Source organism: Phytophthora sojae, assembly GCF_000149755.1.
Source record: "Phytophthora sojae unplaced genomic scaffold PHYSOscaffold_10, whole genome shotgun sequence".
Lineage (NCBI taxonomy): Eukaryota > Oomycota > Peronosporomycetes > Peronosporales > Peronosporaceae > Phytophthora > Phytophthora sojae.
In genome coordinates this window covers 79,248-102,102 of record NW_009258124.1, presented here as the reverse complement: position 1 = coordinate 102,102, position 22,855 = coordinate 79,248, and the positions used below count along the sequence as shown (strand labels likewise).

The 22,855-nt window shown below is 51.9% G+C and overlaps 8 protein-coding genes across 8 annotated transcripts; 3 read left to right on the top strand and 5 right to left on the bottom strand.

Moving 5' to 3' along the window:
• Positions 1-874: 874 nt before the first annotated feature.
• PHYSODRAFT_525426 (hypothetical protein) lies at positions 875-1,276 on the bottom strand (the record flags this gene model as incomplete). Its single annotated transcript, XM_009536947.1, has 1 exon — positions 875-1,276. The coding sequence occupies one exon, from the start codon at positions 1,274-1,276 to the stop codon at positions 875-877; it is 402 nt and encodes a 133-aa protein (XP_009535242.1).
• A 431-nt stretch (positions 1,277-1,707) lies between these two features.
• On the bottom strand, positions 1,708-4,224 carry PHYSODRAFT_564578 (hypothetical protein; the record flags this gene model as incomplete). Its single annotated transcript, XM_009536946.1, has 4 exons — positions 3,574-4,224; positions 3,177-3,455; positions 2,772-3,107; positions 1,708-2,085 (listed from the first exon to the last, which is right to left on the bottom strand). The coding sequence occupies exons 1-4, from the start codon at positions 4,210-4,212 to the stop codon at positions 1,708-1,710; spliced, it is 1,632 nt and encodes a 543-aa protein (XP_009535241.1). The 5' UTR covers positions 4,213-4,224.
• Positions 4,225-5,675: 1,451 nt separating this feature from the next.
• PHYSODRAFT_564573 (hypothetical protein) lies at positions 5,676-6,705 on the top strand (the record flags this gene model as incomplete). The annotated part of the gene is made up of 3 exons (XM_009536945.1): positions 5,676-5,744; positions 5,811-5,925; positions 6,129-6,705. 3 exons carry the CDS (start codon positions 5,676-5,678, stop codon positions 6,626-6,628), a joined length of 684 nt encoding a protein of 227 aa, XP_009535240.1. The 3' UTR covers positions 6,629-6,705.
• Positions 6,706-7,797: 1,092 nt separating this feature from the next.
• PHYSODRAFT_361959 (hypothetical protein) lies at positions 7,798-8,545 on the top strand. The gene is made up of 2 exons (XM_009536944.1): positions 7,798-8,016; positions 8,091-8,545. The coding sequence occupies exon 2, from the start codon at positions 8,263-8,265 to the stop codon at positions 8,524-8,526; it is 264 nt and encodes an 87-aa protein (XP_009535239.1). The 5' UTR covers positions 7,798-8,016; positions 8,091-8,262; the 3' UTR covers positions 8,527-8,545.
• Positions 8,546-12,491: 3,946 nt separating this feature from the next.
• Positions 12,492-13,599, bottom strand: PHYSODRAFT_305551 (hypothetical protein; the record flags this gene model as incomplete). The annotated part of the gene is made up of 3 exons (XM_009536943.1): positions 12,492-12,546; positions 12,626-12,948; positions 13,012-13,599. The coding sequence occupies 3 exons, from the start codon at positions 13,597-13,599 to the stop codon at positions 12,492-12,494; spliced, it is 966 nt and encodes a 321-aa protein (XP_009535238.1).
• Positions 13,600-14,876: 1,277 nt separating this feature from the next.
• On the bottom strand, positions 14,877-15,425 carry PHYSODRAFT_525320 (hypothetical protein; the record flags this gene model as incomplete). The annotated part of the gene is made up of 1 exon (XM_009536942.1): positions 14,877-15,425. A coding segment is annotated over one exon (549 nt), but the record flags the coding sequence as incomplete, so codon positions are not given.
• A 3,801-nt stretch (positions 15,426-19,226) lies between these two features.
• Positions 19,227-19,678, top strand: PHYSODRAFT_525729 (hypothetical protein; the record flags this gene model as incomplete). Its single annotated transcript, XM_009536941.1, has 2 exons — positions 19,227-19,354; positions 19,420-19,678. The coding sequence occupies 2 exons, from the start codon at positions 19,227-19,229 to the stop codon at positions 19,676-19,678; spliced, it is 387 nt and encodes a 128-aa protein (XP_009535236.1).
• Positions 19,679-20,130: 452 nt separating this feature from the next.
• On the bottom strand, positions 20,131-20,661 carry PHYSODRAFT_465594 (hypothetical protein; the record flags this gene model as incomplete). The annotated part of the gene is made up of 1 exon (XM_009536940.1): positions 20,131-20,661. A coding segment is annotated over one exon (531 nt), but the record flags the coding sequence as incomplete, so codon positions are not given.
• Between the last annotated feature and the right edge of the window lie 2,194 nt (positions 20,662-22,855).

Below are 22,855 nucleotides of genomic sequence, written 5' to 3'. Positions count from 1 at the left end.
AACAGGTCTGCAAACTCGTCTTTGTCGGCGCGTTGTGTAGATTGCTGCACTACGGGTGTTAAAGCGGGAAGCGGGCGCGGAGCCTACGAAGCACAAGCGGCATTGGTGGTAAGCCTGAGAACATCGTATTTTCTCTCATTGTATGCAAATACTTACCAGACTCGCCTCCCTGTTCTGCAACGTTCGTATCAAGCTCTTCGCCATACGAATGTGGCTCTTAAGCTTTGCACGAAGCTTGATATTCCTCGCCAGAGCTTGCTTGCATTGCGCTTTCTGTCGCTCTGTAACGCCCTTCCAAAGTGGTGGGTCTTGGCTGCTCATGCTGACTGGGGCCGTTGTCCGGTGCTTAGCTCTCTGGCGTAGTTCTGACAGCTTTGTCTCCATCAGGCTAACTTCATCACGTAGAGTTTCCAGCTCTTGCCTTCGAGAGACCCCACTCTTACGCTTGCGATTCTGGTGTTGTTGTACCTCTAAGGGTCGATTTCCAACGAAGCCTTCGGTTCGCACAGGAGGCAGGACTGCATTAGGGCTGGTGACGTTCTCGAAAAGGCTCAGGAATGTTGCCGGCGCATCGAAGAGTTCATTCTCCTTGAGGTTCTGCGATTTTAGGTGTGATCCAAACTCCTCTTGTTTGTTGCCTACTGCATCGCTAAAGTTCGAGTCATCATCAAGAAATGCAAGCGACATGCTTACGAGGGAAGAAATTCTGAAGTGGCCTGAATGGCGTTGAAAGCGCGAGCGTGTAGTAAGGCGGTGCCGGTGTCTTATCCCTGTCATCTGTGGTTACTGGCTACCAGAAGGTGAAGACGAGAGCGGGGAAAACTAATCAACCTCGATTCAATGATAGTCACCATGAGCAATCCTACACTCAAATTTATGCTACTGTCTGCTTAGCCGCCTCCTCGATCATCATGTTCTCGATGATCGCGTCGTTCCCTACTTCGACGTCTTCGCGTGACTGAAGCACAAAGTTAGTCAGCGCTCCGATCTCCCACTGCGCATCAAGGTCGATGTCTGGCGACATGGTAGAGCACGCTTGCACCAGAGTCGCAGCTCCAGTGCCCGGTACGTCTGTGGCATTCTTCACGACAATCCATCCAGACTCACGAAACGTGAGTCCTCCAGTCGGTGATCCGGTCAGTTGGATCTCATCGACGATCGAGTGACGGACGAGCACAATACGGTCGCTTTCCACGTATCGACGCGTAACTTGCCGTCCGAACAGCACGGCGACACTGCTGCCGTGCTTGATCTCGACGCCAAACTTGCGAAGCATGGTGTTACCCCGCATCTCAACATTCTATCCGAGCAATAACAAGTATACAAAATTAGTACGTTCGCAGCAGAGAAGCAGACAGTAAAGCACGTACCTCCTCGATGTACTTGTTGAACTTGTGGCCGGTTTTCGGTCAGAAAACGGCTGACTGTAGCCATATCGAACGGCCAGAGCTTGCTGTCCTGGAACTCGATGAACATTCCAGCAGAGTCGGTGTATTTGACGTCTCTGGTGCGAAGCACAGGGCTGGATATCGAAGCCTTGAGACTTTGGGCGATGTGCTTGTCTGTTTCCACGTAGAGCTCGTCGAGGCACTGCAGCATGTCATCGAACAGAGCTGCGGTGCTAGTTACATCCTGCAGCAATGACCTTGATCGCTTTGGGGTCTTGGAGCCCTGCTACGCAGTAGAGCGCAAAATCATGTAAGGAGTCTAAAGTCTACACGCAAGCAAACGCACGTCAGTTGCTCTTACCAGTTCTTCATCTCGCGTGCGCTTGCAAAGGATTCGCTTGAGACTCTTCGCCATTCGAACCTGCGTCTTGAGCTTCTCCCGCAGTTTGGCGTTCTCAACCTCCACCAACTCGCGTTGACTTTTCTGCCGCTCAGCCAACGACTTCCAGAGAGCTAGGGACTGATCGACGTGCATGGAGTTCTGGGCAATGTCGAGTGAATCCGATGTCTGTGGAGGTGGTGACCGATCCCCGTCCGATTTCCCCTTGAGATCACGCAGTTTGGCTTCCATCTCTTTCACCTTCAAGCGCAAGTACTCGAGCTCTTCCTTGCGACTTACTCGCGTGCGGCCTGGGGCCTTTTTCGCAAGTTTTGGGACTGGGACTGCTGACAACGTCTTCGCACATTTGTCGGGTTTAGCTTCATGCATGTCGAGCCCAACGAGCTTGAGCGGCGGACTGGTCTCCTCGCTCAATAGTTCTCCGAGTTCATTGAACCATGCGTCGTCCGACATCTCCAGCGGCTCGCTGGGGCTCGAAGCTTGGGGTTTCGGAGCTGTGGATCCATTTCCAAGGCTGAAGTCGCCGACAAACGCCAGCAGCTCGTCAAGTTCGGCGGGTTCGTGTTGCAGTTCAAGCGACATGTCCTCAGACACCTGAAGAGTCAAAATGCGGTCTGGTGAAGAAGTTGGTTTGTCAGATTAATACCGGGTAAGCTTACATGTAGCGCGACAAGACCCGATGCCTACCAGTTGCTGAAGGTACCACAGCGTCCTCAACATGAATTGCCATAATTTTTACATGTGGAATGTGCCTATCCCGGTCGTCTTGGACAGCTTGATCACTGCCCTCTAACTCCGAAGCGGTAACCATTGAACGTGGCCTTCTGTCGAGCTTCACCACGCCAAATTGCACTGGGACAATACGCTACAAACGTGGATCGAGCCAAAATTCGTATTCATGTGCGTTTAGTAGCTTCTTCAAGCAGCAAGTTCTCTACGACGCTCTCGTTACCAACCTCCATCTCTTCTCGAGACTGCAGTACAAAATCCGTCAGCGCTCCAACCTCCCACTGGGCGTCGAGATCCACGTCCGGAGTCAACGTCGAGTAGGACTGGATCAGCGTCATCGGCCCGGAAGCTGAGACCATTCCTGTCACGTCTTTTAGCACAAGCCAGCCTACATCGCGGAATCCGAGTCCTCCTGTCGCGGCGTCAGCTAACTGCATGCGGTCGATGTTCGAGTTGCGCACGATCACGACCCGACTGTTCTCAAAATACCGTTTGAGGGCCTGCCTTCCGGTCATTTGGGCCAGACGATCGCCCTGCTTGATCTCGACGCCGAACTTGCGAAGCACCACGTCGCCTTGAACCTCAGTAAACTGCTAATACACAACAGCGTCAGATCATACTCCAGCTCCTGTAGTAAATTGGTCGGTAGCGTAGTGTACCTCCTCGAAGTACGTGTTGAACTTGATGCCCGGTTCGCTCATAAGCCGCCACACTGCACGGTTGACCGCCGCGATGTCGAACGGTACCAGTTTGCTGTGCTGGAACTCGAGAAACATCCCAGTAAAGTCGTTGTACTTGACGTCCTGCTCGCGGAGCAGCGGCTGCGCGCCCGTCGCAATTGGACAAGTCGCTATCCGCTCGTTCGTCAGAGAGTACAGCGCCTCGAGACTCTGCACCAGCTCATCAAAGTCGCCCCCTGACGAAGTATATGCGCCGGGCTGAAGCTTCTTGAAGCGCTTCGGCGCGTCGGACGTGTCCTGTGTGTACAATAGATCGACAGCGTGGGTGAGACTCACCTGCACCTTTAATCGAGCGCAAGCTTTGATCGTGACGTACCTGCTCCGCAGCTCGCTCGCACTTGCGTAGTATCCTCTGCAGGCTTTTGGCCATGCGCACCTGCGTCTTGAGCTTCTCGCGCAGCTTGGCGTTCTCCAACTCGACCAGTTCTCGCTGACTCTTCTGCCTCTGCGCCATCTTCTTCCAGAGCGCAATGGACTGCTCCAGCTGCATCGCCGCCTTCTCGTCCTCGGGTGTTGCTGGTTTCGCTGGAGTGGGAGAGCCGCTGCCGCCACCGTCAGCGTTACTCTTGAGCTGCTTGAGCTTATCTTCCATGTCCGTCACTTTCTTACGTAAATACTCGAGCTCCTCCTTGCGACTGACGCGATGGCGACGAGGCGTCTTGGTAGCTCCGTCCTCTGTGCTCTTCATCGAAGTCCCCGGGATGCTGGTGGACAGCAGCAACGCTTGATGGGGCCCAATGCCACCCGTAGGCGAGGGGCGTCGTCCGCCATCACATACGAACGACTCTGGGAGCTCCACGTCTTGGACTTTGTCCGACTCGTCCTCCATCCAGTCGTCGCTGTCGTGGTTGGCGCTGGAGGCACCGTGTTCCATCTCGAAGTCGGCGATGAAGGCCAAGACGTCCTGCAGCCCCGAAGGCTCGCCCCCGAAGGCGGTGGGGGTCAGCCCGCTCATAGTTCTATTGCGCGCGCCTGCACTTTGACTTGTGAGACGGCCATGGTGGCCGCCATCAGGGGCTGTCCCAGCCATGTGCTCTCGTCCTGGCAGAAGAGCTTCCTCTATGTGCTGCTCCCGTACCGTGCACTGCCTTCCGATCAACTGTCTGCTATCCCTGCCTGAGCTGTGTTAACACGTCTTAAAAGACCTTAGCGCTATGGCCGCTACCGGTGATCTAGACACGAAATGACTGAGGAGAAAATCCAACGGGCGTTGATGGACCCGAAAGGTGCCAACTTGCAGGCGTAAGCAGCTTTCGATGGAGGTGGAGGTCCGCAAAAGGTTTGCTGACTCAGCAGCACAGTACAGCACACGTAAGTGTGCAGTACATGTACTGGATCGGCAACTTGGGTGAGCCTTGGGCGATGGATTTTCGTGTGGTTCCCCGCCAGCATGTTGACACGGGAATGCTTGGCGTAATCTACTGTACAGATGCATACATGTACATCAACGCCTTTGACACCTCTGTCAATGTGACGAAGAGTGCTTAGTCAAAGGTTATAGAACTTCCTTGCTGCCCGCCTCGATGGAACCTCCTCGGCGCCATTTAAGAAATTCCTCATTCCACGTAACTACCACTCATACACATGAGCGACGCGAACAGCGTCCAAGTCGTATTAGCCACACCGGTAGTGCACTCGTGTTCTGTGTCGAAGGCACCTGTTGAGGTCTCCGAGGGTAATGCTACAGTACCATGCAGGATTTGCCAAAGCACTGGAACGGCTGCTGCCTGAGCTGGATTTTCCATCACTGTCCCAGCGACTTGTCGAGGGTTTCGATCGTAGAAGCCCCGCCGCTCGAACCGAAAGCTCAGAGGCTCTGAGTCAGAGCACAACTCGAGTCGATCGACCATGCTCCACGACACCGAGGCGCTGAACGAAGAGTTTTCCTTCCTCTCGCAGATCGATCTCGAGGAAGAAGGGCTCGCTCTACACGACGCTAGAGAGGTGCTGCCACCAAGACCTGAGGAGTTCCTGGCCTTCACTCCCGAAGAGAGCTGCTCGTTCGAGGGGCTCTTTGAAACGCAAACGCGTGAGCCGTCCGGTGCGTGTCTGGCTGAGGAAGCATTACAGCAATTGGCCGTACTCGGCGATGCCTCTCCGGATCCCGCCAAGGTGACAAGCCCCACGTCGTCGGAAGACTCGGTCCTATCGTCCAAGGTCAAGGCCGACAACAGGAAGCCAAAAAGACGCCCCAGGATCTCTCAGAAGCAGCAATTCGAAACTCTGCGCGAAACAGTTCGAGGCCTCAACGAGGAGCTGCAGAGTCTGCTGCCGCAATGGGAGCCAGGCTGCGGATCGACGACCCGGGGCGTCGATGGACAGCTCATTCCACGGCGAGCGTCGATGTGGGAGCAGATTGCGGCTAGACAGCTTGACCGCCGGCTACGGTCCGAGGCGGAGAACGCAAAGCTGCGCGAGATGCTGCAGATTCAGTTGCACGAAGCGAGGAACCTGAAACGCGTGCTCAAGCGCCGGACGAAGATCGCTGTAAGTGCTCAACGATGTACTGCGGATGCCTCAATACGGTTCTAACCTGTGTTGTTGTTGGTGTAGATGATGGAGGACATGCTGGGGATGAAGCGCCACAAGATGATTGACTACAGTGTTCCAGAAGACAACTCCGAGGTCTTCGAGGACATGCTGCGAGACATCGACGAGCTTTATGTCGGTACCGACGCCCTCTTTTCTGAGAGGGGTCTGTACAATCTGCCGTGTCCTGGTCGACACCGTGAAGCGAAACGCAATGTGACGGCCGGATTATTCCTCGAGCTCATGCAACGCCATCTATGCCATTCGATCTTCAGACGACGGAGAAGGCGATGCACAAGACATTGCGCCAGGTGGGCTTCCACGGTTTGCTTTCCATTGGAGACTTGGCGGACCGTGTCCAATTTCACTCTCAGTACATCGAGGAGTCGAGCAACACCATCAAGACCAGCGTCTTCGCCGAGACGGACAGCTTGGGGGACGTCAGAGGGGCTCAGTTTCGAAAGGTGATCCAGAAGTATGTGGAGAAGGGCCGCGTGGTTTTCATCTGCAAGGCGCTTATGGAGCCCGTGCTCTTCAACGCTGGCAAGAACTCAGGGTTCCACACCCGGACGACGCTGCGCATCGTCCTCCGAGAAGAGTGCTCTCAGTCAGGAGTGGAAAATGCCGTGACTCGGATTGAGAGCCACTTCAGCGCCACACGCTATGACCAAGGCCTGCCCGGTGCCGGGGCTATTCGCACTTCACCCAACCTGGATATTGGCATCGCTGCGTGGGACGAAGCTATTACTCGAATCGCGCACCAAGTCGAGAGCTTAGCGATCGACGAGTCGTGTGATAAGTCGAGCTCTTCTCCTGACTGCCAGGCTGCGATTCTACAATAGAAAGCGCAGAGGTTTGGTGCAACAAATCTAATTCAATCACGTCAGCCTTAGAGAAGAGGAATGTACATGTATTACTTCTAGCAAACGAAGTGAGGATGATTATTCACTTTCGGACAACAAAAAGCTAACTGGCTGTGTGTTGAAGTCCCACGCAAAAGCGTAGGCCAAGTGTAGGTTTGGCTGCTCGTAGAGGAGAGCAGACGGAACAGTCAACGCTGTGGCGGCGAACACGTCCGTAAACACCCGCTTCAGCCACACGTTGAGAAGATCCATCGGGTGAGTTGAGTGCAAGTCCTCGTCGCGACAACAATTCTAACCCTTAATTCTTGATGATGCAGTTTCATGGAAACTCTATATTACGATGCTTTGTGACAAAAATCATTTTGTAATTGAAGTATTTAACTATCTAAATGTTTAATTTAAGCTGGTTGTACTCACGAATCAAGTGAAAAATGTTGCGACAGTCCTATACATTATAGCAGGTTACCTCGATTTTTTGATTGTGCCAAGAAGCCTACAGTTTTACTAGAGTAATCGTCCGCTCTCCAAACACCTGAACACCTGCACCTACTCATGGCAATTATGGAGAACATCGACCACCCGCATGCAATCCCTCGAGTGATTGTCATTTCCCAATTCACTTCGGGTCGTTTGATCTCCAAGAAAATGCCTCAAGACGAACTGGAGACGCTCGAGGCGGCGCTCAACTTCATCTCGCAGTACGAACTGTCCTCGGCTGGCACACCCGACGCCGTGGACCTCACGCTCGCCTTCGAGCACTCGCACAAACTCAACAAATCGCACTCGCTCGAGGTGCCGGAGCAGCGGCACGCACACGCGTTCACCCACTCGCACTCGCTCGAGATCCCAGAAGAGGACACCGACGCCGCTGCTTTCGACACAGGCTTCCATGCAGCCGAAGAGCTCCTGGACGAAATCAAGGGCGAGAACGAGCTGTTCGACGCGACAACGGACTCGGGTATGCAAGACGCAATAAGCCTGTCGGTGCGGCCGTCGCTTCCTACTCCAGTCCCTCATAAAGGTGACCAAAAGACTGCTAGCACTGCAACACCGACACCTCGACGTCGCCACCGTGTGTCGAAGAAGGAGGAGATCAGCGAGCTGCGCGACACGGTGGCGGAGCTCTCGAGCAGCTTGACAAACTGCAGGCGTCGTCGGCCCCCAACTCCCCCGCGGAGGCAGAAGAAGAGCACGTGAGGTCCATCCTCTCGCAGCCCGAGTCGCTGTGGCAGCAGGTCGCTGCGAGGCAGCTCCTGTTGCGGCAACAGGCCGAGCAGGCCAACGCTCAGCTGCGGACGCTGGTGGAGACGTGCGTGCGCCAGACCAAGAACCTCAAGCGGATGCTCAGTCGACGCAACGACTCAGAGGTGATACGACGCTGGCTGTTGTACTTGTCATAAGCCCGAGGACTCCCACTCATCCGTGTTGCTGTGTATTGTAGACGCTTGAGCTCATTGGGTTGAAGCGCCGAAAGCAGTGATCAGGGAACGGGATCTGCTCTGCTCTGCCATGGTCTTCTCCCCCTCCTCTCCTGTTCTGAGTTGAGTCGAGGCCCGTTGACTACATAACGACGTTATTCTCCGATCACGACTCAACCAACTGAATTGGACGTTATGGCGTGCGCACTTGGAGACGAGATGGAGTCGCTGCAGGCCACGCTCGACTTCATTGCCGGCTACGACCTCCCACAGACCGGGCTCCAAGGCCTGGACACGATCGAGGAGGAAGATAGGGAGCTCATTGCGGGCGGAGACGACGTCGACCTCAGCTCGGAGGACGACGTCTCGGTGGTCGTAGGAGCGCTCTGTAGTCCAGATCACTCATCATTTTCATCGCGTTTTCATACAACTTTTCTTAGGATTACTCGGAGAAATTAATTTTGTGGCTGAATGGTTGTGCTGTTGGTCGATCAATATCTAGTCTGCATCATTCATGCGGAAATTTACATACAACTTTTCTTAGGATTACTCGGAGAAATTTATTTTGTGGCAAAATGAAAAAAAAATGGTTGTGCTGATGGTCGATCAATATCTAGTCTACATCATTCAATGCGAAAATATATTGAGAATACGCGAAGAAATAGCATGAATCTGTAAACCGTCATGCATTTTTACTATTGATCATACGTACGCAGCTCAACGCTCATGGACGCGGTCAACCGCCAGGTGTCGGCTTCCAGTCTCGTGGAGAAGACGGAGGGCCGTATGGCGCACCTGCATGTGGCGCTCGAGTTCGGCGAGGAGATCACGGAGGAGCAGCTCCACCGCCGTTTAAGAACAACCCGCTGCACTACATCGCTCTGCACATCTGCATCACTTCCGGGCGCCGTTTAAGAACAACCCGCTGCACTACATCGCTCTGCACATCTGCATCACTTCCGGGGCGCGCCGTGAATAGCACTGGCGCCGCAGATGCTGCGGCTGCAAAGCAGGCGCAGCAGATGCGTATCAAATGTTGGCAAGTTTCTGTTCATTTAACCGAACAATTTTGGTTTGCTTCGACGAAATTGCATATTCAGGCGCACTACCAGCCCAATCCTCTAGTGGCACCAGTTGATGCTTACGATGCCTTTGCGTATTTTGCGTAAACTTACGATAATACTAGTGGTGTGGACCACGCTTGGAGAGTGTAGACCACTTTTCCCCTAAAGCGTAAGGCGCACTAACGTTTACAAGTAAGTTCAAGTACAAGTTACGATAATACTACATAGTATGGCAGAAATCAACTCTTGGTGACGCCGTGTCAGCGTATGAATATGGTATATTTATTGTGAAATGTGAGTTTTTGGATGGGCCCACCACCTTTCGTGAACGACTCGGTCAAGGCTCGAGATGCGAACAGCACATCACTCCCACAAACGTTCTTGCTTCTCCTTCATGTACGTGCTAGTGTCTCCTGTGGCTTTGGGAGCATCTAAAACCTTCCCGATAGTCGCCGGAAGACCGAAAGGGACACGGATTTTGTCCTTGAACTCGATGAATGTCCGGGTGACTCCGTTGGGGCGAATTTCGCTCGTCCGTCCTGAGCTGGTGATTCAGCCCGTCCATTTTGTTGATCATGGCGGCAACATCGTGAGACGTAGCATCCCTTTTACCTGAAAGTTTCATTCATTTCATGAATGTCTTACCAGCAGTTTCGAGTGGGTTAATCACAAAAAAATTGAACGCTTGGAGAAAGGAACTTGTTCCAACACTGCTCAGGCGATTAAAATATACTCAGTATATATTGGCAGGATCAATAAACAGAATCAACCAGCGTCAGCGTACCTATACTAAGCGTTTGATGTTCTCCCGTGCCTCGGTTTGCTTTCGTAGAAGATGATAGAGACTTGCGTTTTCTTGTTCAGCGTCTTGACGCAGAGTAGGATAAGCTGTCAGTCAGCGATGCTCTTCCACAGTTCCTCGTGCTGCGAGCAGGCAACCGAAGAAAATTGCGCTTGAAAGCGGTTGCTTGAGCTCCTTTACGGTCGCGGATAGTTCATCAACCCTGAATTGGAGGTCTGCGATAGCCCTCCTTCGCTACACGCACCGATGCCGCGGCGCTTGATCCTTTGTGCACTTTCTCCTGGGCGAGGTAGCCTTCGACTGTTCGAGACTTATTCAAGTCAAGTCGGGGTCTGATGCTGTATCTAAGTCTTCAAAGAGGTCTTGAGCCTCGAGCGTGGCAAACTCACAGCCGAAATCATCACCGCAAACGGAAATGGTTCTTCCGATCCACCTGGAAGTGTGATGACGCCGTCATCGATACGAGGAGGTAGGTATTCACGAGGCAGTGCAGATGTATGGAAGCCATACGTGCTGGATGTATAGATTCTGCCGGGCTTTGCCTTCGCGAATGGAACAGTCGGATGTGCTCCAATTTGGGCTATCGCTCCAGAAATCACTCGTTGTTGTTGCCCGCCGCCCAAAAGACTACCGTCATCGACGGTTTCTGTGGGTCACTCGATACCAAGATGAGGTGATCGAGGCGCGAGCCCAGGTTCACGGACCTGGCAGTCAACGCATGGGATCACGCTCTTCAGCCAGAGGGGGAAGAGAACATTGCTGTCTGCAGAGCAACGTGACTTAAGCGTGATGCATAACTCTTTTTAACGGACTTCTCCGAAAGTTTCCCTTCGAATTAAAGGAGAAGTTCCTCACTTTCGACTTCGCTTCTCAGCCTGGGGATCGATAATATGGCGATCAGTCCATGCAATGTGCATGTATAGCTCCTAAATGTGTGCCTCAACTTTGCCTTAAACCTCAAGTCGATCGCTTTTTAATGCACACTGCTCATCGAAGAGGACGCTTTCAATCTTGGGATGAATGGGCGCGATGACCTTCTCTCACACCTTGAAGCCGGCGTCCAAGTGTCCTGGCTCGCGGAATTCCGAACTGAAAGGAAGCCCCGAGCCGTCTAGAAATGCGGAAAAGTGGATACTTCGAGTCGACCTTCCAGAGTCTTGACGGACTCCCGAAGCATTAGGATCTTCTCCTTGCGAGTTCTCCGTCGGGATTACTTACCTGAGCTACCTGGGGTTGCAGCCTTTTCCGTCCATTGTCGAGTCATTTGACACGGAGCCACTAGCAGTGAGCCTCGCTTCCATCACTTCGGAGCTGCTACCCGATGCCGGGCATTGATTCCGTTCTGGCACCCAATTTGTGCTGCTTCCATTATCTGAGCTTGAAACCGGGCCAGCACCTCCGTCTAAGAACGCGTCTAGAACGCGTCTAAGTCGAACGAGTCGATCATCTGGGCCGCGGCATGGACGTCGAACTCCTCATCGGCGGTGTCGTAAGGCTCGCTCTCGGGGCTGTGGTCGAACTCGAGCGAGTGGGTTCGACGCAGCGGGACTGGTGCAGAGTCGCTCATGAGACTTGAGGCAGAGTGCATCTTGAGGTTGTTTGACGTCAAGCAGGGAGAATTCAGGAATGAGTGATGGTGATAAAGTTACCGGTAGTTTTGGGGACAAACTGCTCTGCCTTCTGGCGCTGGCAATTTCAAGGCTGCCACTACGTGGTGACCGCGTTACCGGTATTACACGTACTGTGTCGGTATGCTGAGGTTTCGTGAGCATCAACTAACTGTACTAACATGGCATTTCACATGCCAGTGATAGTGAATCCGTAGGCAAAAGCGTGCTAAAACGACACGGGCTCAAGTACATTTTCTTATTTCTAGCTCGCCATTTGTGCGTTTGCTTCATCAAACAGAAAGTGTTCGATTCTCTGACTCAGCAGCGAGAGGTTGCAGTCCCAGCCTTTGGCGGCGATATCCACGAAGGACTTGTGCCGGAATTTACGGCCCGCCTGTTTTTTTTGCGTCCGATCGTTTTACCTCCAGATACGTCTCAATGACGCTTGTGGGGCGCCCTGACGCCAGTGATTCTCCGCTTGGAGTGAACCACTGAGCAAAAGACAGAATGCCATTGAATTGAGGTTAGCGAGTAGCAACAAGTACCGGTAGCTAGCTCTGAGGGGCGTCTCCAGGGGGAGACACTGCTAATGCAACACGAAAGCCATGTTGAAGCCTGGTACAAGCAGAGATGCGCCGAGCACAAGTAGTGACTTGGAGCGGAGTTGAACGGAGACTGGTCCACGTCTCTGGAGTAGAGTGACACATCTGGAGGCGAGCTTCGATTGGTACTGCGTCGACACGGGAACCGCTGACGAGATCGATGTCGAGACGGGCGCTTGTCCACGTAGACTTAGACCATTACACCGCTCTTCGAATTCCAGACCGATAGACCCACCATCTCTCGTAAACGACATGGACAAGGCTCGAGAAACGAACAGCACGTCACTGTCACGGACGTTCTTTCGGCTTACTCGCTTTTCCTCCACGTACGCGCTAGTTTCTCCAACTAAGCAAGTGTATCCCACATTGCTAGTCGCGATGTCACCGGAGTTGTGGATATTCTCCGAGCAGAGTTAGATATATAAGTAAAAAAAGCGTTAGTAAATAATAAAAAATGTTGATCGTCACAATAAACCGTACCTTGGCGCCGACGTGGTCCCCATCTGATCTTTAGGAGCGTTTAAAGCCTTCCACATAGCCCTCTCAGTCGATGAAAGGCCAAATGCTACACGGTTTCTGTCCTTGAATTCGATGAATGTCCCGGTGACTACGTCGGAGCGGATTTTCCTCGTCCGTCCTGGGCTGAAAATCTGGTCCATCTCTGCTTTGTTGACTATCGCCGCAATATCTTGACGCATGCAATCCGTCTCTGATAATAGTTTCATGAACGTCTTGTCACCGGAGCTAAGTGGGTTAGGCACACAAAGAGTCGACCGCTTGGAGAAAGGAACTCGTTCCAACATCTGATCAAAAAAGAGGGTTAGAATATATATCGGCAGACTGGATAAACAGAAGAATCGACTCACCTCGTCGTTACACCGATGCTTGAATAAGCGTTTGATGTTCTCCCGCTCCTTAGCTTGCTCTCGTAGAAGACGACTAAGTGTTGCGTTTTCCTTTTCAGCTTTTTGACGCAGAGTGAGCTGTCTGGAGGCGATCCCTTTCCAGAGTTTCTCCTGAACGTGCCGCATCAGTCGGTGCTGCCCAGTAGGCGACTGTAAATCCTGAGAAATTGGGCTCAAATGCGATGTCTTGAGCTCCTTCTGGGTCCGGGACAGTTCATCTACCTCGATTCGTAGCTCTGCGATCACCTTCCTTCGGGATACGCGGCGCGGTTGTGGTGCCCGCCTCTTCATAGAGCGCAACTGGGATGAGATCGTGTTCGTCTTTGCAACGGACTTGTTCGAGTCAAGACGAGGTCCGGTGCTGGTATCAAATAGGTCTTGAGCCTCAGTCGTCGCAAAATCGAAGCTAAAATTCTCGTCACAACCCGAAAGAGTTCTCTCAGATCCACCGGTAGGAGTAGTGGTCTCGTCGTCGACATCGGGTAGGACGTTCGTCAGCATTTCGTAGTTTGCGATGTAGTCCAGCTCCGCGTCGAACTCGTCTGTCATCCTTGGCTTGTGGTATTCTTGGTGAAATCGGTAGTGATGGGTCTGGGGTGAGAAAAGTGTAGCCTGCGACTCGATTGTGTTTCGATGTACGAGTGGTACGGATGGCTATCAGGTGGTGCCATTGCTCTCTTTGATTGTCAGCCCTCCTTAAAGATGGGAGTTCCCAGTTTTCCCGTAAAGTCCTTTATCAAGGGAGAATTCTGGATTTGAATATGGGAGTTATGGGACGCATACTTTACTCAAGTCAAATGATTCACCCACTTATTTCCGATGTTGATACTGGTGCTTCAGAGCCATTAAATGTCATCATAAGAACCCCAAGTAGTAACATTAAGGTGCATCACAATCAGTGCTGTCGTGATGTTCGTTGTCTATGCGGAACAATCTCAATATTGAAAAGCGCCCACGTTTAATTACCGTTGACAGTTCCGCTGATTGAATATGTTTTCCTTACATCTACTAAAAAAGAGACCTGATACGCAAAGATTGCCGTGATCTAACAACAATACTTACGTAGCCCGTGGCAAAGGTCTCATTATCCAAGCAACAATGGGCCGTAGCAAGCATTCTATTAGTGAATTTGCAACCTCAAAAGTCCACCCCCACCCTTGATTTCCCCACCCTGTCCTGGAATCTCAAGCTTACAAAGATACCTGACTCAAAATAAGGTAAATGAACCCTTTAGACGGTTCCTATCGTCCCATGGCTGTGTTGGACCATTATTCGAGCGCTTTCAGCATTTATAAAGCGTTCTTTTCGTTGCGCTCCGACGCCAAAAGCTAATCGTATACAATTCCGTAGCATAAAATCTTCTGTTTTTCACGGGAGTATTTGAGATTTTAAAATGGGAAATCTGGGAAAATCCGTGAAAATCCCATGTTTAAGGAGGCCTGACAATCAATGACGCTCAGAGGAGATATCCAAACACGCGGTAATATACCTCTGAACATGCAAGTCATGCTAATAGCAGGCCGATTCGACCTCGAACGCCTGAGGATTATGATGGGTCGTTCCATCCCGATTAGCACATGGTCAGGCCTTTAAGAAGTACTGTACTCTTCCCTACACTCGTCGGATAACGTTATTCTACAGACGCGAGCCAGAACTGACTGGGCTTTCGGCAATTCCCGTCTACTCAATATTGTTGAAACTTATTATACTTACTAAAAATTATAATGGTAGAAATCGTGAAGATTTTTTTAAGATTAAACCTTTGTAAGTGCGTTGTTTGTGACGGCAACGTGTATTCAACTGTGTTCTCAGGTGATGAAGAAGTTCTAGCTGCATAATACCACGTTGCACTCAGGCGTGACGTAAGCGTACGCAAAAACTAACGCAACATCCTCCAGGTTTCTCAGCAATTCGAGCAAAGGTGTCAAGAGGTCTGCTTGACTGTGTACACCCGCAACGCAATGAGCCGATTGGTCCCAGTGAAAACGCACCGAACCATGCAGAACCAGCTTTTGGCGTAACATGTTGGCTGCAATCCTCGAGCAGCAGCCCCTTTTGTTTCCGTTGCTTAAATGAGGGAATGCATTCCCAAAAGCCGCGTCCGAGATCGTAAAGCTCGTGGTAGTGGTCGCAAGGACAGAGTCTCCCGAAATTGGCTTGAGATTCTTCCTTTCCAGGCGGATATCCGGGAAGAATTGCGTCAAGGTGCTCCAATGGTTGACCAGGGCGTCTAAGCCAGTGCCGGTGCCGAAATTGACATCGCTGGCGATTGCAGCGTTGAAGAAGTCGAGGTCGAGTACACTTGTCCCTGTTGGGGCGCGGAAGCCGTGACGGAAGATACGGAAGTACTCCGCGGCGACGATCCAGACGTTCTTGCACGGCGTGCCCCTTTCCCGTAGGGTTTAGCCAGCTTATCGCTGATTGTGGACGTGCTCAGGCTCACGCGGAAGTCCAGCCAGACCATCTCTTGCAGCTGGGCGAGAGTGTAGGTGCAGATCTCGTCAATGTACCCCTCGAGCGCCGCCTCGATCTCGGGAGTACACTTGACGCATTGCGCTCTCGCTCCCCCGCGCAGTAGCGACTCCACTCGGCCGTTGGCGACGAGGCGGCGTGCAGTGGTGGGTGGCATGCCTTAATGTGCAGCCACCAGCATCCAGCCCTCGCCCGCCTTGTAGGCGGCAAGCCCGCGTTTCGGGTGTGTGCGGGGAGCGGGGCGGCGTTGGTTGTCAACCTTTTGTTCATCACGCCTTCGTTCATCAATCGTTTGTGCATCAATCGTGAGAGCCGGCTGGATCGTGTTAAGAAACGAACTGCTACTGGGACGCATTCAAAGTGCTGAAAGCTATGACTGCGTCCCACTTTATTTTTCAAAAGAAAAGTAAGTTAGTTGCTTGAACTTTACTACGTAGTATGAATTAATACGCTTGTCTTAAAATAATGTTGTTGTGGAACGATTAACTCTCATAGAGTGTATAGATTTCACCTGCGACGTTATATTACTTACTGTGAAAAAAAGTATAAACCGTGAACATGGGGACCTCGCATTACATAGTTGGGGACGAAGTCCCCACTTATAATCATCTATCACGCCTCTTTACTCTATTTCTTACCTCTCTTTGCTTACCTCTCTTAATCTGAGACATGAACGGTTCGGGTTTACATCTAGAATCGCTTCCCCGGGGACAAAAATTGCGCAGAAAACCTTGGTTGAAGAACCCTCTCTAGATCCATTGAAGCGCCTCACTGCGTAAAAACAGGAGTGACCCCTTCTGAGAAGGGGTCGATGCCATTAAAGTGGGGGGACACGATTTAGCCTCGACGATAAACGCTAATCAAACAGGCAGTGTGAAGCGAATCGGGGGTTTAGATAAATTGCTACACTTTAGATCGCACCGAGCGCAAAAAAAACGCCACCTAGTCCTCGGCTTCACTCTGATTTAGAGCGCCAAGTCAGCGCTTGCATCCATTACTACGAGTGAGTTAGTGCTGGCAAGGCTAAAAGAGAGTGCACTTCAACTTGCTTGCATGGATACGTGCTCCGCAAAGCTCACCATGCCCAATACTCTGTGAAGCTACAGCCTGTAGCCTACAAATAGCTGCAGGCAGTGACGCAGATGGTCTCCTTATATCTTGGGGGCCCACGCCCCACACCCCGCACTACGCAACTAGCTCCAAGCCGCAACGACGGGTTCGTTCACTGCCCTGCTGGTCGCTGGGCCCTCCTACGCGGATATGCTTCACGGGCACCCGCGCAGGTTTGCTTTGGCTATGCTCCTCGCAACCACTTGCTGCCGATAGGATAGATAATCTTGCGATAGTGTAATATTTTTAAATTGTGTAAGGTGATATGGTATAAGTGATATGGTAGCACTAGATAGGAAGTACGGCGGGCATCGGGAGCCGAGATGCTGTATTGATGAGTACGCTGGAAAATCGAAACTGAATGTTATAGCTATTAACAACCACTATCCCTTGCTACATGTATTTGCTTTGGGCTGTCGGCTACCACTAATTGATCTTAAACCACTGGTGCTGCAGTTCACCCTTGCGGTAAACCGTGATCTAGGGGTTTCGCGGGATATAGTCCAGCATCATTAGTGGCACTAATTTAGTGCTCTCTTGCTGCTGGTGTGTAATTGATCTCGCGACAGATAATATTTGCTGATAATGAAGACTTCATCATGCAGCTCCACCAGTGTTGCTAATTGCTTATTGGTTTGATGACCTGCATCGGTTGAAAACTGAGAATCTAAATTACAACGGTCGCGAACACGCCCTTAGCCCTAAGTTTGCTTCTCTACACTACAAAAAATGGTCATGGTGATTGATAAGAGTTATTGGATCAATTAGAGGGTGGGAACGTTGGCCTGAAGTGGAGATTCCACTGCAGGGTGTCGGCCCCCTAAGCAACTCAACGGAGCAATGCGACTGAGGCGCTCCATTACTAGTATTATTTATACTGGGAACACCCGGTAAATGAGGGGGTGGACAGATCCCAACGGATTAATTGGACGCGTAAGCGTAGCCTGGCGCAACCTTCGTGCTACACCAGCCGGAAGGATGTCGACCGAACAGGTTCAACGGTAACTACAGACTGAGGCAGGAAATGCACGTCAACCATGCACCAGCTTCAGAAAGTGAACTGCGGCACGCGCGATATTCGTGGGTGTGGCCCGCAAGGGCCACGCTCTTGAATCACGCGGGCCACAGTTCTCCCTTACCATGGCAATTAGCACCGGTACCATCACCAGCGTTTATATCACTGGTGTTCTCAGCCAAGTCGAAGACGACCTTGTAGTGTTGTAGATTGAATTCCGAATTTGCCCGAAGATATTGGCGTCTACTGGTACCGTAAACCACGGGTTCATTGCAACAGGGGTAACACGTCCTTGTCTATTACTTTTTCATGGTTTTTACCCGTAAAAAGTCAACTCGCTCCCTGAACCAACAACCCCTCCTCCGTCCGCGCAAATGACATCCGCTATTTTACTTTTCGCGCGCAACATGCCCAGAAGCCAAAGGAACACCAACAAGAAAAAGCTACAAGTATGTATTTACTTTAAGGTTCTGCACCTACTGCTGTGCTAATATTTGCTGTATCTGTAGGCACTCAAGCTGCTTAAGGCGACAAGTGCGACTGTAGTGGCAGTTGCGTCTGCTGTTGGGGTCGACCGGTCGACGCTTCATCGCTGGAAGAAGGTCGCCAGTCGTATCGCTGAATCGAGCCCCAGTCAGTGCTTTGCCGGCCCCAATGCGCGTGCTCACGTATACGTGCAGCAGCCTGAGCTCAAGCAGAGGTATGGTTCTCAAAACGTGTATGCCTTTTGAACTTTTCTAATTTAATTCTGATGTCGTTAAACGTATGTAGGCTACTCGAGTGGATTGTCATCATGCGCAAAAATAAATATCTTTGTGTGTCTACCAACTGCCTACTGCTTATGCACTCGAAGTTCGCTCCCGCCCTCTTCGCGTCACGGTCCCGGGCGGCTAGTTTGATGTTCATCCGCCGTTTCCTCGAGCGCACGGTGCGGCGGATTACTCACCAGGGCCGTAAAAAACGGTCGGATATGGAGGTAAGCTACGGTTTTGTTCAATTGAAGGTGATTACTGTTATCTAACTATTTGACTACTTATGTATGTTTACAGGAAGTTGCGAATGTGTTTTCGCACTCTATCCTGCGTACCGGAGAGGAGGATGGGATTCTGGCTCACGTCAATGGTCCCGACACGTATGCGTCAGTGTACAACATGGACCAAACGACTGTCTATATTGACATGAATGGACGCACCACGGTTGACTTTGTCGACGTCGTGCAAGGTAAGGATGTCATTTTCAGTACGTTATGACGCTTTGCTACCATTTTGAACATACCTGTAGGAAGCGCGATAAACGGCTTCCGAGTGTCCGTGTTCCTTGCTGCGTCGGCCACGGGCGAGAAGCTGCCTCCGTTTGTTGTTTTTGCAGGTGTGCCCGGCGGACCCGTATCCCAAGAGGTGTTCAACCCTGCTTTTGGAGCGGCGTCCGTCGAGCATACCGTGCAGACGAACGCGTACTGGTCATGCTGGACTGGATTGAAAGGGTACGTGTTTTGGTATGCTTCCTGTATTGACATTTACTAATTTGACTTGGTTTCACTATAGGTTTGGAAGTTGTGGACAGCTTAAGGACCCACAAGATGGCGTCGGTCCGGTACGCCTTGCAACAAGAATGCTGCACGCAGGTCGAGTTCGTGCCTCCGGGGATGACTGGCATATGTCAGCCCATGGACGTCTCCGTGATGAAGGCTTTCAAGAACCACATTACGTACGTACTCTTATTCTTAATTATACTGATGCTGTCATTTACTTACTCTGTGCTACGTTTTTAAGGAATGCGTACCTGCAGTATCATCTCGAGCATCCGTTTTCGGCGACCGCGCGCGAGAAGCGAGCCCTGATGTCACGCCTTGTAGCCGAAGCCTGGGACGTGGTACCTGCCACGGTGATTACCAACGGCTTCATCAAGGCCGGCTTGATTCCAACCGGCCCCCGAGACCGCAGTGCCCGCTTCCGGGTTCCCGATGTGTCGGCTAGAATGCGCCACTTGTATGCGATGAATAAATTTTGTTTTTCCTTTTCTTGTCAATAACATACTTTATGTGGCACAGAGTGGGGGTGTCACCCCTATGATTAAATCTTTAAGAGTCTACCCGTACGTTGCAGTGTTGCTACCCGTACGTTGCAGTGAACCCGTGATTTACTGTACTAAAGTAGCGAGTGCATTATCGATTATATATACATTTACATTTACGAATTCTAGGATTACAAGCAAGGAAGCCAACACATTTTCGTTACTGACTCCTAGGTTTGACGCATCTCTTCAGTCTTCAAAGCTTCGTTCAGTAGCAGACTCTCAATATCTCCACAAACACGGGAGATCGTTTCGTCCCACACAGCGATCGCCAAATCCACATTACCGGTTGGATAGTTCTCAGTATGCGAGGCATGCCTAGAGACACTGTAGTGACTTTCGACGAGCGTCACATCCTCGTCTTGACCGCCCAACACATCGGCTTGCTCCACGACAACTCGGATCCAGCAGGACAGTCTAATCCTCACGCGCTCAGGCAGCGTTTCCAACCGGCACACAAACACCGTGCGATTCTCTTCCACATATTTCCGCATCACCTTCCGAACGCGAACCGTTTGAACCTCGGAGCCTCTAAAGCCCGAGGAGGCCGCAGCATAGCTGATCATCATCGTATCGTCCGTCTCCTGCGAGTTCTGGGCGTAGAAATCAACCTGGGCGTTGATATCCTTAACACACTGCAGCGCTTGCATCCCAACTTGCCCCAGCGCACCCCACACTGCCCTCTCAGTTTTCTTAGCGGGGAAAGGTACCAACTGCTTCTCCAGGACTTCCAAAAAGACATCGTTCCTCACGTGACGGTCTGCTCGACACGTTTTACCCGGACAAGGCACTTGGTCCATCCCTCTGGCCTGGAGCTCACGATCCACGTCGACGTAAATTTCGTCCGTGCTTCTCAGCATTTCTTGCAGAATATCAACGCTGTCCTCAGTCGAGTCGATGGCCAGCATCTTTTGCTTTTTCAGACCGAGCATGTTCTCCATCATCTGCAAGCAGCAAGGCCACCGTTAGACCCAGCGAGTAAGACTACAGACTGACAAATAGATAAAGAATGCAGCCGTACCTCGATCCTCGTTCAGCGCTTTAGAACGCGCCTCAGGTTCTTTGCCTCCTGGACTTGGAGCTTGAGCATGGCGCGCAGCTTGGTGTTGTCTCGTTCGGCCTCCAAACGGCGCTCTAGCTGTCGAGAAGCGATACTTTGCCACACGGGATTACACTCGCTCCCTGTTTGAGATGCTCGTGCGCCAGCCTGGCCCGAGCCCAGCGACTGGAGCTGGTTCGTGAGCTCTTCGACCGTTTCCCGCAGTTTGTCGATCTTCTGCTTGGACGTAACTCGGTGCCGTCGCTTTGTCTTTTTGGTTGTAGCCTCCTCAACGACAGCTTCTTCTGGGTCAGAGGCCGAAGTGCTGGACGCGTCAAAGCTTGTGGTCGGGAGCACGATTGGCTGGCTCAAGGGCCCTCCAAGCCAACTATCAGAGTCGTAAGCCTCGTCCAGCAACTCCAGTGCCGCTTTGAAGGCCTCTTCGTCCTCCTTGTCGTTGTGTGGTAAGCTCGTGCCGAGTTCTATAGGCTGGAGCAAGAAGGATCGGTGGTTCTGCGCTGTCTGAGGCGCCTGCTGTGGCTGCGTCGCCATTGGTGCTACGTCGTCGCACTCGTTGAGACCCGCGAGGAGGTCTTGAGTCACTCGACCGAGAAAGTTTGCCAGCTCGGAGTCGGCGCTGAGCATGGGAAGTTTGTCGATCTATCCTTGATAGCTGGTGGTGGTTACGGTCGGAGAGAGGAGAAAACCCACTATGGGCCCGAGCTTAGGTGTTGCAGTGCTCTGTCATGCAGATGTCACTGGATTTTCCTCTATTCCGTCGAGTTGTAATGTACTGTACCACATCAGAAGTCCTCTAAGATGTGTCAATCTGACGCAGACTCACTGAGCATGAGCGTACCAGTACAGCAACGCAGACCCCAGCGCCAATATCCAGTACATGTGCATAACTGATAATCCAAGCGCTCTGTTGGCAACATCCGAAGTCTACCACTTCTTTGAATATTTATATACATGTACTCCTTAATCAAAATCGGCTAAAGTTGCGGAGCGATTCCCACGCAGCCTCTTCACTTTGACGGGCACTGAACAGCAGCACACGCGTCTCCATGATCTCGAAGTATACGCCGTCAATCCTGTCGAGGTATACAGCGCGCGAGACATTCCCCTCCTTGGCACTGAAGAGCTCATCGATGCCAGCGACTTGTTGCTGGGAATCGCGGAGCAGTGGCTCGAACTCGCGAGGCTTTTCCTTCGGGATGTCGTTAATCATCATGGAGATCCCCTCTACGCCGAGCATTTGGCTCAGTCACACAGAAGGCATTCAGTAAGTACAACCCACCCGTGGGGTAGCGAACAACGCAGTATACTGGCGTACCTCAAGCTTGGATCGGCGCTTGAGTAGGCGCTTGAGGTTCCTCGCTTCGAGGAGTTGGACGAGACCAGCTCGCGCAGTGTGGCGTTTTCCGCTTCCGCCTCACGACGTCGCTCCAGCTGCGAGGACGCTACCCGTTGCCACAGTTGCTTCTTCATTGAGTGGTTTGGCCCTTCGCCTTGAGCACATACTAGTAGATTCGAGCGCTCCCCGAGCTTGTGCCGCTTTGTCGTGAGCTGCCGCACTTGCGTACGCAGCCTGACAATCTGTTCTTTCCACGTTACGCGCCTGCGTTTCTTGGTTGTCTTCGACGTGAGTTTCGAGTGATTGCCGTCGACACCTTCACTGCCGTCGGACTCCGAGCACTGGAGTCCGTCGAGCAGCCCCAAGGTGTCGTACTCGCGAATGAACTCGCGGATGGTGTCGAAGTTTTCGCTCGTTGTACCTCCGAGTTGGGGATCCACCAGCATGTCCATAAAGCTATGGTCGTGAGCGGCTTGGTCCTGCATTGCTCTACTGTTGGGCGGCGTGACCTCTGCGATGAGTTACGTAGTGAAGTGAGCGATGACAAAATGACTGACTTGCTCAAAGTGACGGAGTGAATTCCGTGTCGTGTCGTACCGTACATGTACCATACCGTTTGTCGCATCATCAGGTCCTGTAATCGGAAGACTAGCCAGCTTGCTGCACAACAGATGATCATACCAAACGTGATCTGCAAACGCGAAGTGAATTATCCCGGAACATCTTACCAAAAAGGGAA

Bases quoted from the DNA above. Each gene is read 5' to 3' on its own strand.
- PHYSODRAFT_361959 (XM_009536944.1), top strand. From the start codon at position 8,263: ATGGCGTGCGCACTTGGAGACGAGATGGAGTCGCTGCAGGCCACGCTC.